The 15089-nt window shown below is 45.2% G+C and overlaps 1 protein-coding gene across 2 annotated transcripts in view; it reads right to left on the bottom strand.

Annotated features, from left to right (window-relative positions):
• Positions 1-15089, bottom strand: part of Camkmt (calmodulin-lysine N-methyltransferase) — a 391397-nt gene that overhangs the window by 15087 nt on the left and 361221 nt on the right. For both annotated transcript variants that reach the window (XM_075955374.1, XM_075955375.1), the window contains 2 exons: positions 9454-9528; positions 2150-2213 (listed from right to left, as the gene is read on the bottom strand). In XM_075955374.1, coding sequence (XP_075811489.1) covers positions 2150-2213; positions 9454-9528 — 139 coding nt within the window. The remainder of the gene's footprint in view (positions 1-2149; positions 2214-9453; positions 9529-15089) is intronic.

The following is a 15089-nucleotide window of genomic DNA, read 5'->3' as shown; positions in this document are numbered from 1 at the left end:
CAGTGGAGGAAGTCCTTTTGGAGTATAAGAACCAGCCAGAGGGTTCCCACTACTGTATGGGAACGAACCCTCAAGTCTGCCAGCACAAGTTCTGACTGGGATTCTTGATTGCCTAGTCCACGTGACCCTGCTAGGATCTAAGGGAGAGAAGTCCAGGGTGCTCCCCTACCTCCACAGATCTGAGATTCTGAGTGGCAATTTCAATAAGTCCATATGCTATTCATTAGTCAGACTTCCTCTCTGATAGTTCTAGAACACTCAGTGGCCTTGAGTGTCAGCAATCCTATGAGGAGCCTAGGTGCGCGCCTTACGCCCACTTCTAATGCTGCAGGCTGGGTTTGGCCTCAGCCTCAGCAGGTAGCATAAGGAAGTGTCACCGGCTCCAGGGCTTGGCCCCGTCCTTCTCTGCTGTAAGGTTAAGGACTGGCTGTCAGTCAGTGGGCGGCTGTCCTGGCTCAGAGGGGGTTGCTGTGCGGAACCCCACTTCAGACAGGGATGAGCATGGTTCAGGGTTTAACAGCCGGTACAGAGAGCCTGAGAAATTCCAGTCCAATCTGCATTTAGGTCTATTCATAGCCTGGGCAGTTTCCTATTGTAAATCATGCAAATCTGCTGTGAAATGGAGTATTTACCACCAATAGGCTTTGAAGGGGTGTTGGTGAGGAGTGAAGTACTGTTTGTGCAGTGTGAGATCCGGGAGTCCTTGAAAGTATTGTGTTTATGTATGAGACATTTTCATAGAGCCTTTGCAGCCGAGCATCTCCGTGCCCTCCCTGAGAATCCTGGTCTTGCAAATGCTTGCAGGCATCCTCCAAGGCTATCAGGGGAGATGAAGAGGCCCAGGAGAGGCTCGGTATTCCTTCTGCTGCCCTCAACTTGGGCGGCCTCTTCCGTGTGGCAGCAGCCAGCAGCAGCTTGGCACATGCCCTTCCTTGCCTCTAGACCTACTCCCCACTTCACGAGCAGAATCGAGAAGGCCAATTTAATCGAATTGATTGCCACTTACAACGCTGCCGTTACTCCTCCGAGAGGCCTATTTAAAGTTTCAGAACTACAGAGAGATAACAAAATAAAAAGCAATACTGTAAGGCAATGGACGATTATCAAATTGCTCCGGGAACCTTCGGTGTAAGAAAGATATAAAAGGAAGATTGAAAGGTGTTAGTCTCTGAGTCTCACCGAGGTCACAAGCTGAGACCTTTCACAAAAGACCTAAGAAACAAAACTTTAGAAAACACACACGCACACATGTGCACGCGCGTGCACACACACACATACACACAAGCACACACACACAGAGCAGTCATATCAGATTACTGTGAGTTCTTATCGTCGATTACACTAAGGCCATTAGCCTATTTTAAATTCCTGTGGCACAGCAAAGAGTCTTACATACTTACAAGATTTTTTTTTAATGCATGAGCTTTAAACTCGTTTTCTTACTTTAAATAGATGTCTATTAACTCTCCGTTTAGTCTCCAGGACCTCCTAGCCTAGTATAACAGCTCTAACAAAATAAGAGTGGATACAAACTCTGTAATTTACTCACAGGCATAAATGGGTATATAAATGTAAAAATGTGCACAATATTTTATGCCATGCTTGGCTTCATTGTGACCTAATATTTATAATATGTAAATAATGGCTTCCTTTTAAAGCAAAGAACTTTTAATACACAGATTCATCTGGAAGTCCTTTTTTCCTTTGATATAAACAGAAATAAAAAGAAAAAAGTATTCTTACGCAGCAAATAAATACTCAATGACAAAGGTTACCACTGAAGGGATTTAAAATGACAGAAGTCAACAGAAAAATTTCAATATCATAATTCTACTTTATTATGAAGATATTGTTATCAAAGGGAAAGACTCCAGAAATTCTTTGATAAAAAATAATCTCCCACTATCTTTGAAGCGGTTTCATTTATTTTACTACCCACAGTGTTCCTTATCAGAAGGCCAAGGGTAAGAAGTTTCCTACTTATGATTAGGAAAGAACCTGATAGATCAGAAGACCCAATTGAAGTTGGACATAATAAGTATTAAAGTATTACATGACATTAATCCCGCCATTCCATTACTCTCCCCGTCTTTGTGTGCAGACTAATTATTCTGTAGCCCGTATTCCGGAGAAAATAAAACATACTTACTGTGGGCTGGAGTAATCTCTTTATTGCATCAACAAGGCTGACTCTGTACTGGTCCAGAAACAGGCTGACATTGAGAAGAGAACAGAATCCAGATTAAACTGGGCCCCCAAGCCTGGTGATCCCAATGGTGATAAACACGAGGTTAATTACACATTTATACAATACTAGAGAAAGATTGCTCCCTTCCATTCAAGGATCTGGCTGGGCGGAGTTTTAAAAAGAGACACCGGGACAGAGTTATCCAGTGACTATCAGGTTGTCCATGTCAGGGTTCATACCCGACTCTGCTGTGTTCATGTCGCAGGAACGGGTCCCAAGATGCTTTTTTCATGAGTGTCATCTGGTGGCGATGGAACACTTGGTACTTTCTCTTGTTAGAGCCCTGTCTCCACTGGACCCGGACCTTCTGCTCACCACGACCACTGTGAGGCTGCCCTCTGCAAGTAAACCGTGTACCCAAACCACTGCAGCAATGTCGGGGATAAGCAAGGTGGACCTTAATGATTTCCAACAGTTTGAAGGTAAGGACCCCAAACGCCCCAGGAGCCAACAGCCTCCAAAACAAAAGTTCAGGCAATGTTGAGAGGCCATGGTAACTCAGGGACTTTCTTCCCTAGGCCTCCATGTTGATTCTTTCCGAATCACTGGGTTTTCTCATTTTGCTTCTTGGGTTTTTAGAGTATTTCTGTGTAGGTTTTTTGTTTTGTTTTATTTTGTTTGTCGCCTGTATGGTTATTATTCTGACCCCATTTGCACCACATCTTTTCAGCAAATTTGTAACACAGCTTCTTCATCTAAACAGATGTATCCAAGACTCAAGTTTGGGTCACCTAGCAGTTGGTGGCGAGTTAACTTACACCGCTCAATGTTTGACTGCAACCCTCTCCATCCATAGACTGAAGATCTGAGCTATGATGCCACTAGGTGGGCGCTACTTTATTCTTCTGTCCTAGAAGATGCAGGCTCCTTCCCTGCTAGAAGACTCAACATTCAAGGCACTAGAAGAAAAGATTAGACTCTTATCTGACCCCAAATTTACCAGCACTTTAATCCTGGATTTCCTAGAGTCTAAAGCTATGAGCCATATTTCTGTTCTTTATAAATTGTTCAGTCTGTGCATTCCCTTGTAACAGCATAGACTGCACTGAGATACCCGAGTCTTACGGAAAGCAAACAAAGGTTTCCCTTGGGTTGTGGGATGGAGGTGTGGAAACACCCAGTGCTAGAGGCCTAGAGTAGAGTTCCCTGGCACACACTGTGTGACCCCCATAGCAGAGCTAGAGCACTCAGCCAAGACAAAGCTGTGTCACTACCCACGGGTATGGGCCACTTCTTTCTGAACTCCATATGAGGATCTCAGAAATGTGTACAGTTCCGGCACGTCTGAGATGCCTTGTGAGTACCAATGAGTACTGCCTGCTGGGAGGAGGGCTGCTGTCCTCCCTCAGAGAACAGGAAGTGAGTGTGTGGTTCCGGGTTGATAAAATTCTGCTCTGACCTTTCTAGGTGACCTTGGGTAACTCACTTCACATAAGACCTCAGTTTTCTTGTCAATGAAGCCCACCTCTGTGGCTGTGTTGGGCATCAAATTAACATGTTAATTCACAATTATATATTTATGACCTATGAGGGGTAATAGGCAATTGGGGCTAAGCTTTAAATAGACCAAGCTCCATTCTTCACTGCCTAAGGCAGCTAATTGTGGTTCTAGAAATGGAGGAAGTTTGCATCCTGTTTGCATCTCAGTGACTCCAAACAGCTCCCTCACACTGTTGCTGGGCTGTACTGACACTGAGGTAGACGTCTGCCCACTCAGGCACTCCCCAACTTGATGAGTCTCATTTTGAAAAAGGGGAGCTTGAGTTGAGCACAGTGGTACATTCCTATCATCTTCTTAGTACTTGGGAGGCTGAGGTCAAAGGCTGGTTTGATTCTGAAGTAGTCAACGCTGAAGATTGGACCCAAGGTCTCACACATGCTAAGCAAGCACTAAGCCGTATCTCCTCGCTGAGAAAGGTGAATAATGGAAACAGGTTCTCTTCTGGAGAGCTACTATGTATACCCCTCCTTTCCACCTCTAAACCAGGATAACCTAGGAAAGCATTGTCTTTCACAAAGTTGCATCCTTAAACCCTAGCGCAAAGAATATGGTTAATTTAAATGCTACAAAGATGTCCCACTAAGTCAAGTTACGAATCAAAATCATTAAGGATTGATGAGGCAGACATCAGGTTGGAGCTACGTCTTTTACAAATCATGCTTTTCAGGATACTCCATCTTATTCCTTAGGGAGGCTGGGTGGTGGCCGCAGTTTGATATTGCTGATGTATTGACTGGGGTGCTCCTGTGTCTACAAGAGACCTCCGGCTGGTTGGCTATGCAGCAGCTAAGCAAAGGACTCTTCTTGGTTTATTTCTGCATTTTCTGAGAGCTGGTGGGACTCTTAGCAAAAGATGAACAGCACGTTGCCGGCTGCGCCTCCCTCATGCCCTTTCAGAGCGCTCTTTCCACTGCGCCTTGGCAATGGTGACAAAGAGGTTAACATCACAGCCACTGCAAAGTGCAGCTTAACACCCGGAACACATTCCAAACACAGTCATTTCAAAGGTAATGGCATCTACCCCATCGTTCTAAATCAAATTTCCCAAAAGTAATTCTTGTAGTCCTCTAAAAAGATCTTTATTTCAAGCAAGCTCACTTTTCTACTTAGCTCCGATGCAGAATTCATAACGCTTTGTAGGGTACATCATATGAGCAATTTCAATGCGCTTTAGTGGGAGTGATATGTAATCTCCTGAAAATTCACCCCTTAAATAAGTCCTAATGGCTCGGAGAACAGCAGTAGCTTAAGTGGATCTATTTAAAAAGGCTGAGTGGGTCAGTGATGGGGATGGAGATACCTTTCAACTCTCCCTCTGCTTACAGGTCAAAATACCTTGACAGTCCAGTTTGGCCATTAAAACACACACTCTCCAACACGCGTACCCCTCTAGGCCATTGCCGGCGGCAGCGACAATTGCTTTGTTCCATAGATCTGAGTCAGATTTTCTGACAAAGGAAAGGTGTTGAATCTTCATGACCTCCTTAAGAACCCACTGTCCACAGAGCTGGGAGCATCTATCATTCTTGTCCTAGAGAAACTCATTCATCCATACAGCACATTCAGAGAGGTTTCTGTCTTGTCAATATGCACAGAGAGGAAGACCCCTATGCAGTCTTCATGGTGACTTGCTGTTTTAGACTTCACTTTCAACAGGGGGACAGTCTCTGCTGTCCGAGTCACGAGCCTATTTTGGAGGCAGTGCCCAGTGATGCCCCATTGTAACCTCACTTGGCTTTTGCCCCCTCCAGTTGTGAAATTCTGGGCTCTTTAGGGATTTCACCAAGGCTGAGTCTTCCCAGGTGAAGCTGAAAGGGCTGATTATACTGGAGCTAAAAAACCTTTTCAGGTCAGGGGTCAGGGACTGTAGGCTGTGTCTGAGCTGGCCATCATCACCATAGCCAGGAGACAAGGACCTTTCAGAGCCCACGGTATTTCCATTTTGAAGGAGGAAAAAACTTTTTCACAAAATCAACTTAAAAGCCAAACATTTCTTTCATCATTTAGAAGAAAGTAAAAAAAAAGAATTGGGAAAAGGGAACGGCCTATCGTATGCAATCAGTGGAAAGATGCTAGGGAAGCAAGGTGGCCTGGAAGGTGGGGTGACGGGCCTTTGTACTGGCTACTGTTTCTCCCTGAGCCCTCAGCTTTGGACTCCTAGATGCGCTGATTGTCCTATGCATCCAGGTCCACGGGCCAGGCAGTGGGTGGCTTCCAGACATGTTTTCTAAGCCTGTGAGAATTCAAATGCCTGAAGTCATTTCTATATTTGCAGAACTGCAGTAAACTGGAGAGCCATGGCTAAATGGAGGTAGGCGCTCATTGGATCGGAAAAAGAAAATCGTATTTCTGGACTCTCGGATTACGAGTGGGATTGAACCAGAGTTGGGAAAGGTGGGCTAAGCATCAGCAAAGCTTGCTCTTCAGGACGCAGTGAGGATGGGCCGGACTGCATTCCAGCAGAAAGGAACGCTTTTATTACACTCAACACTGAATAAGTCCATGGAGGAACTTAATAGGCAGGTTATTTCCTACCCCTGTGGTAAATATTCTAATATTTTGATGTTTGTCAACAGCCCTTTCCTTTCTTTATAGGTGTGACTGTACCTCCATGCTCCTTTCTGCTTATTTCAAAGTTGACATTTTACAAGTTATTTAGGAACTATTGAACCATGAAACTATTTTTCATTGTCAGAAACGCTGAGCGGTAAAATGACGAGCGTTCACTGTTCGCCTCTTTATTTTATAATCTAGTTGAGCGACTAAATTTGGATCTGGGGTAAGGGACTGTCTCTTCTGGGGAAACGAGTTACTTCCCCCCACTACCCACAGGTTTATGAACATTTGAATGTAAATATAGGAATGTACGAATGGCTTAAGGACATAAACATATCGCCACAATCGTGCGCATTTCACTTGAACCACAATGTGGGTTTGGGAGAGGTGAGTGAGCAGAGCTTGTTTCCATGTAAATGGGATCAAGGAGGACCATGGGTTAGCTATTCAGTGCATCAGACAATGCCACCCTTGCTGGAAATGCTGCAGTAAGAATTTAATCCATGTACCTTGCATTCAAACTTCCACCCATGTGTCCTATGGCCCACTCCAGATCTCATTGACTGGCAGTGGTAAAGGTGGCGTGAGACTTAACGTGACCTAGTTAAGTGTGGTGTTTCTTTCTGGCATCGGAGATTTCGGGTTTCATCATGGAAGCAGCATCTCCAGGCAGCCCTCGTGGGCTCCTCTGCGACATTCTAAATAATTCAGCGTGGCCTGCCGCCCCACGGGAGCAACGTTCATGCAGTAACTCCGTGGAGTAACAGCAAACCAGCTGGAAGTGAGGGATATGTGGAATCCCGGGTTTCACTGCCAGATGTACAGCGTGGCTATGACCCATCCCTGTGCTCTGCAAGTTTCTAAGCAGCTTAGCCATCTCCGTGCCTGCGAAGGGAGACCATTACCAAAGCATTTCTTTTGGAAATAATATCAGCATCACCATAAAGAGTAGCTTAATGTTTTACATTTACAAATGGGAAATTACAGACAGCCTGACATTCGGGCACTTATAACACCAGGGGGAAAAAAACCTTAACCATCGATTCATGCATAGAAAAGCCATTTATAAAATGAAGTCTCGGGTATTTAGTTCATTTGAATCCATAAATAATTCTTACATAGCCACCAGATGCGTGTGTATAAGATGGCATTGTGTTATAGATCTGTAATGAAGGCCTTAAACTGAACATGCACCGTGTTTATCAATTCTGTAAGACCCTATTGTCGGTCAGGGAGAAGAAAAAAAAAAGCCTATTTTTCAAACATGTTGTGCAGCTATTTTTAACCTAACTGAGAACATTAATCAGAAACAGCTTAACTCTTATTTCCTCTGCTAGTTCCTCCGGTACAGATAGGATGACATGGTATGAGTGGTCACAACACAGACATGACAAAGCTGGCCGTTCTGATATTTGTGTGAAGGACAGTTTAACTGCAAATCCCTTGGCCATTCCTGCCTTTCCCACATCATCAGAGCGCACTGGGTGTGACCCTCATCTGAACCTTCAAGGAGACACGGCCCGGCCCCATCTTGCTGCTGCTCTCTGATCTGACTCCTATGTTTAATCTCATCTAATCCCGCCCGCATTATCTTCATCTGTACCGCGAAACCTGGAGGGTCCTTTCTCATACTTTGTGAGGAAAGGCATTTACTAAATTACATGGTAAACCACCTGGGTTGGTTTGAGCTCCTTTTTGATTACATGGGGAAGCAGAGGATGGAGGCATGTTGCCACTGATCAGCCAGAAAGCTAGGCTTCTCCCGTGAGACCAAAATGGTCCTGGAAAACCGGGAATTCTTAGCTAAACGTAGAGCGGATATTTACTGTTTACTGCAAAAACAAAGAAATGAATAGGAGGAGGGAGAATTAAAAAAAATAATAATAAAATTAAACAGCCGGGCGGTGGTGGTGCACGCCTTTAATTCCAGCACTTGGGAGGCAGAAGCAGGCAGAACTCAGTGAGTTTGAGGACAGCCTGGTCTACACAGAGAAACTCTTTCCCCAAAAAAAAGGAAGGAAGGAAGGAAGGAAGGAAGGAAGGAAGGAAGGAAGGAAGGAAGGAAGGAAGGAAGGAAGGGAAAAAAGACAGACAGACAGAAAGAAAAAGAAAACCAAACCTAATCCTGTTGACTTGGTGCAAAGTAGGAAAGTGGAATTTGCATTTGAACAGTGGTAAGTTACTTCCTGAAAAATGTATCTGCTTTCCTCTGGCTGAAATCTGCAGTGGTTCTGGGTCTCAGGACTGGGCTCATCAGTGTAACAGAAGGTGGGAATCTGAACTCGCCGTTTTCAAATCTAACGTGATTGTTGGGGAACCCCAAGTAAGGCCTTACCCTGAACAGAGAGAACGCTTGCCTATGGCCCGTGTTTTCCAGACACTGAAATAACTACTCAGACTGAATGAGGAAAGACACAAAATTAGTTGAAATAATCACAAAGATCTATGCATATGTATCCTGCAACTTGCGCTCAGGCTCCCCTTAACAAATAAGTAGATTAGGCTAAGGTAGAAGACAGAATGTCTAGGGTAAATTTATTTAAAAGGATCAGACACCTGACAGATTTGGGTGTTATTTGCATAAGAATCAAATGTGATTGTGTAATCTTGGTGTTCTGTATAACTACATATCAGCTCTGAGCTGAAAACATTAGATATCAAAATCAGGTTTTAAAAAAAGGCTATTTCCCACAAGGTATCACACAGATATATTTATTTGCCAAAGAGTATACACATGTGTACACATGTATATCCCTTGTATCAGATCTCTCCCAAGAAGTAAGCTAATTGAGCTGTTTGTGTTGATAAACTCCTTTTTCTCCAGACTGCGCCTCTCTGAGCCATAATTATTTGCAATTTGCCTAAGTCGTCCATTTACTGATACGTCAAGCATGAAACAGAGGCAATTCCAGAGGATGGAAATGCTCCTGCAAATCAATCTTTGGGAAATAATGCGGTAGAAGTTCCTGTGTGACAGAGGCTGCCTCCTAACTGTCACGTGGAGAGGAATATTAATTCGCCGAGGTTAAGGTGGCTTTGTGCTTCATTTGTTGACTTTGCTTAGCCGTCAGCAAAGCAGCGCGGCCCAATTACTCCAGCAAAGCTTTTTTCCCCCCTAACAGGAGTTTTATGATTTTTATGTACTTACCAGTCAGCGCACATAACAATGTCAAAATGTCCTTCCAGTTGAGAGACATCTGTCTCATTATCCCATCGTAAAACGCTTGAGGAGAAAAAGATTTCAAAAATTATACTTAGGGCATTTTTTTTAACTTTTGATTTTGTACTATTAACATTTTTGTGGCACATGGAATTATTTTTAAAAGTATATACAAATTGTTTCAAAAGATATAATAAAAAAAAGCCTAGGATGTAACTGTCTTCTGTATTTTATTTTGTCTTTAAATGCAGAGAGGACGAATTCTTTAGGGGAATGCAGGAGTGGAGTTTGTGCTAAGTTTTATAGGTTTTTGTAGAAGAAGTAGACCTTACCTCAGTCCTTAGGATGATTCCTGACCCTTCCCAACAATGAGGGAAAAACTGAAATCGAAACATTCTCCGTCCAACTGGAACGCGGATTTATAACAACAAGCCACGTGAAATTTACGGTGTATCCCTCCTGCCTGCCGTGACAGCCGTATGTCTGACTGACACAGTGAGCAGTGTGGCAAGATGGAAGGAAAGAACGGTCCACTTCTAAGAGGGTGTTCTCGGGCTCTAAGCACACTGTGGAATTCTAGATGCCAGTCCCACAGAGAGAGGCTTAGTGTTGAACTGCACATTAATAACAAGGGTCAATAGCCCACATTGGAAACCCGTAGCAACACGGAGGAAGCCAACCAGCAACTCTACGTTCCCCTCAGATGATAGGGGTGATGATTAACATTTTATTATAAGAAATAATTTTAAGGACATTTCTCCCACACACACTCCAAAACTGTGGTTGGCAGTACTATTTCTTAGAAGTAAAATTCTGTGGCTATTTTTTGCTTTGATTCTGTGGAGAGGGACTGAGCGCTCAGACCTTACATGGCCAATTGTATTTGTTTATTTGGGTGGGGTTTCCATTTCTTCTGTCTTCCCAGAGGCAAAGACAAATTTGAGTGCAAAAATGAGACTTAACCCTGGCCAGTCCAAAAATCCTTTTCATACATTTTGATGGACATAAATGGTTGTGACATTCTTAAGGCAGAGAAGATTACACACATCCCCTCATCACCAAGGAAGCCGAGGGCCAGTTGGTCACTCTTTTTTTTTCTCTCACACTTACTAAGCACCTACTGTATACTGTGTGTCAGGCTCTATGCTGAGCTCCAGCCGTACTATCACAGAGGCAGCCTGGCAAGCCATCCACACACACCAGGGAAGGCTTTCGAGGAAAAGGTTACCTTGTGTGACACAGGGAAAAGCTTTACAAATTAGCTCTTGTGTTCTTTACTTCTCAGGCCCACGGGAGAGCCAAGTGACAAAGGAGACCATCAAGTCCCTAAAGATAAAGGCTTACTTTGTTTTTGGTACCTGGCAATGCCAGCTTTTCCTGGACTTGGACCTGGAGGAGGGTGCCCTTCCTCAGCCTGTGTCAGAAACTTGAGAGTTCCCAAGAGTTTATGAGTTTATGAGTTTAAATACAAACAAGACGGTTTAAAACCCCGTAGCTGGAGATAGTGACATGGGCATGTAATCCCAGCATTTAGTAGGCAGAGGAAGGAGGATTGTGAGCTTGAGGCTAACCTGAGTGAGCTATATAGCAAGACCTTGCTAAAAAAAAAAAAAGAAACAAAACAAAACAAAAACCCGGCAAACGGAAAGTGTAGCTCTCTAACAGACCTTCGTAGATCATAAATGTAATACAGATCGCATATGTTTTGACAGAAAGCATTAAAATCACATGTGAGTCACCCTTTTGCCAATAATTATTAGATGCTTCTAATTCATATGTGACCGCTAAGGCAAAAGAAGACAAATGGCAGGGAACCCTGTGGTGATATTGGATATTGGCTTCCTGAGGCGCTCCAGTCTCCTGGTTCAACAAAGGCTAACTGGACTGATCAGGTCTGAGCAGCCATTGGCTATGGATCAACACAGAAGCTGTAATGAATCACGGCTCTAAAGGAAACCAAAACACCCTACGTGTTTTGAATCACGGCTCTAAAGGAAACCAAAAACCTACCAAAACACTTAACTCACAAAGATTTCCAAGTGGCACTTTGGTTAGTTTAAAGAAATTTAGCCGAGGCTGTCCCTTCTAACTGTAACCACGAGCCAGAGAGTGTAGCCGTGTCGTTAGAATTTCGTATTGGTGCAAGAGCCATGTGTAGGTTCAAACCTTGGTTCTGACCTTTGGCGGCTGTGTGAGTCTGCACAATTACTCCCCCACTCTGAGTCTGTTTTCTGTAAAGTGAGGATGAGAATGCCCACTTCCCTGAACTCTCAGATGCCCACATCCCTGAACTCTCAGATGCCCACATCCCTGAACTCTCAGATGGCCACATCCCTGAACTCCCAGATGCCCACATCCCTGAACACTCAGATGCCCACATCCCTGAACTTTCAGATGCCCACATCCCTGAATTCTCAGATGCCCACATCCCTGAACTCTCAGATGCCCACATCCCTAAACTCTCAGATGCCCACATCCCTGAACTCTCAGATGCCCACATCCCTAAACTCTCAGATGCCCACATCCCTGAACTCTCAGATGCCCACATCCCGGAACTCTCAGATGCCCACATCCCGGAACTCTCAGATGCCCACATTCCTGAACTCTCAGATGCCCACATCTCTGAACTCTCAGATGCCCACATCTCTGAACTCTCAGATGCCCACATCTCTGAACTCTCAGATGCCTACTTCCCTGAACTCTCAGATGCCCACATCCCTGAACTCTCAGGTGCCCATATCCCTGAACTCTCAGATGCCCACATCCCTGAACACTCAGAGAGCACAGGAAGTTGTAAAGCTTGCACGGCACGTCTTGAGATGGCGTCCCTACATGTGCCTAGTCAGCCTTCTCTCTTGGAAAGACAGATAACTTCGTTATTTAAAGACCTGGTCCTTCTAATTCTTTGCTAACGCCCCTTTTCTCCATGTAAAGACTACCGCACACAACCACACACACACACACACACACACACACACACACACCACAGGCATGCGTACACACACAAACACATGCACACACCCTTCACATGCATGCATACATACATAAACATACACACTACATGCAGGCATACACACACACACACACACACACACACACACACACACACACACAAGCTATGCTTCCACTATGGGAGAAGGATCAGATTTTTATAATGTTTGTGTTCAATTTGTTGCAGACCCATGAGATTTCAAACAAACAAAACAAAACAAAACTCAGGCAGCTCACTGTAGGAAATGGGGTGAGAACCCTTGATCTTAGCTACCTGGAGGGTGAGGCATGAAGATCGCAAGTTCAGGTCAAGTCTGGGCAAATTCTTAAGTCTCTTTCTCAAGTTTATAGGGGTGAAGGTGAGCAGATATTACATCCGTGGTAGAGTCCTTGCCATGCACGGGACCTGGGTTCAGTTCTGGGTACCAAAAACAACAACAATCCAAAGGCATTCCGAGTCTTTTATGTTCATGTTTCTAAATGTTTCCTTTCAAGTCCTGTCATGTCCTCCCCCCCAGCCATCCCCCTCCCTGACAGGGTTTCTCTGTGTAGTCCTGGCTGTCCTGTGGACCAGACTGGCTTTGAGCCCACAGAGATTCTCCTGCCTCTGCCTCCTATGCACCACCATTGCTGGGCTCCTGGTTCAATTTATAAACACAGCCTTTGCATATGAATTTTCAGCCTAGTTCCCATCCTTGCTGTGAGTTCTACTCACAGAACAGCCCTGCTCTAGGCCTTATCTTTATCAATAACCCCCCATTCACTCTCAGACCAGCCCTTCTTATCTCTCCCAGCTTTCTTCTAGAAGGTTTTCTGACCCAAGGACTCCTCAGTCTCACTGTCTACAGTCTCCCAATCTTGTCCAGGGCACGGTCTCCCTTCTCTGATGTTTACCTTTCTTTCTTGTGCAGCTTACATGGCATTTCAGTAAATCCCTTGGGTACTTTCCCAACTCCATTGTCTCTGCCTTCCTCATAGCTGCTGAACCCAGTTCCCTGACTGGCCCAGTCAGTGCCTATGACCTGAAGGTGGGTGCTTCTGCTTTAAATGCATTACTGTGAAACCCAACTGAACTCAATGGTATCGGGCTCTTGTTCTCTTTGTGCATCCATTCTCTCGTGCTGTTACTTTATACCTGTGTTCTTTCTCAGTATTCCAGAACTTTCTCCTTCATTTTTTAGTCTCAGCTAATGACCTGCTTGTTACTTTACCCTCAAGATTGCCAGTCAGACAAGAATGTTCCTATCTCACACCACGGCACATAATGCTCCTAGCAGAAACTGCACCTCCCTAATCTGTCTTCTGCCTATTAGCTCACTCCTGTCTCCCCAGCCAAAACCTTCTTATAGAGATCTAGCCCTGCTCACTGAGATCCAGCCCTGCTCACGGAGATCCAGCCCTGCTTACGGAGATCCAGCCATGCTGACTGAGATCCATCCCTACTCACTGAGATCCACCCCTGCTCACTGAGATCCATCCCTACTCACTGAGATTCAGCCCTGCTCACTGAGATCCATCCCTACTCACTGAGATCCACCTCTACTCACTGAGATCCAGCCCTGCTCACTGAGATCCACCTCTACTCACTGAGATCCATCTCTACTCACTGAGATCCACTCCTGCTCACTGAGATCCAGCCCTGCTCACTGAGATCTAGCCCTGCTCACTGAGATCCAGCCCTGCTCACTGAGATCCAGCCCTGCTCACTGAGATCCACCTCTACTCACTGAGATCCACCTCTACTCACTGAGATCCACCTCTAGTCACTGAGATCCAGCCCTGCTCACTGAGATCCACCTCTACTCACTGAGATCCACCTCTAGTCACTGAGATCCAGCCCTGCTCACTGAGATCCACCTCTACTCACTGAGATCCAGCCCTGCTCACTGAGATCTAGCCCTGCTCACTGAGATCCAGCCCTGCTCACTGAGATCCAGCCCTGCTCACTGAGATCCACCTCTACTCACTGAGATCCACCTCTACTCACTGAGATCCACCTCTACTCACTGAGATCCAGCCCCACTCACTGAGATCCAGCCCTGCTCACTGAGATCCACCCCTACTCACTGAGATCCACCTCTACTCACTGAGATCCAGCCCTGCTCACTGAGATCCAGCCCTGCTCACTGAGATCCAGCCCTGCTCACTGAGATCCACCTCTACTCACTGAGATCCACCCCTGCTTACCTTCTCTAGAACAAGGCTCCAGCAGTTTCCTCCTCTTTCCTCTCCTGCCAGCAGTTTATTCTCTGGCTTCTGCCCACCGGTCTTGAGCTGTGCAGTTCCCACCTTCTTCATGAACTACTATTGTTGTACCTCCTTGTCTTCTTCCTGGTCCAGCTAATGCTGTTTACTCCTCCAAAATGTTGTACCTTGGCTCCCAATTCTTTTCCTCTCCTTCTCTACTAACTCCGCTCTAACCCGATCAACTCTCCTCCAAATGGTCTCATCAAACTCACCCAAGATCTCCACATTGCTAAATCCAAGTCAGTTCTGTCTTCATCCTCCCAACCAGCCTGAACTTCTTCACTCATGAGCTTCAGATGCCCCACCCACCCCCACCGCCATTTCAATACCTGCTCTTGGGTTTCTCCTAGACAGCCAAACTTCACATGTCCAAATCTGAACTCCTG

This window comes from Microtus pennsylvanicus, chromosome 21 (genome assembly GCF_037038515.1).
Source record: "Microtus pennsylvanicus isolate mMicPen1 chromosome 21, mMicPen1.hap1, whole genome shotgun sequence".
NCBI lineage: Eukaryota > Metazoa > Chordata > Mammalia > Rodentia > Cricetidae > Microtus > Microtus pennsylvanicus.
This window is presented reverse-complemented; position numbering and strand designations above follow the sequence as displayed.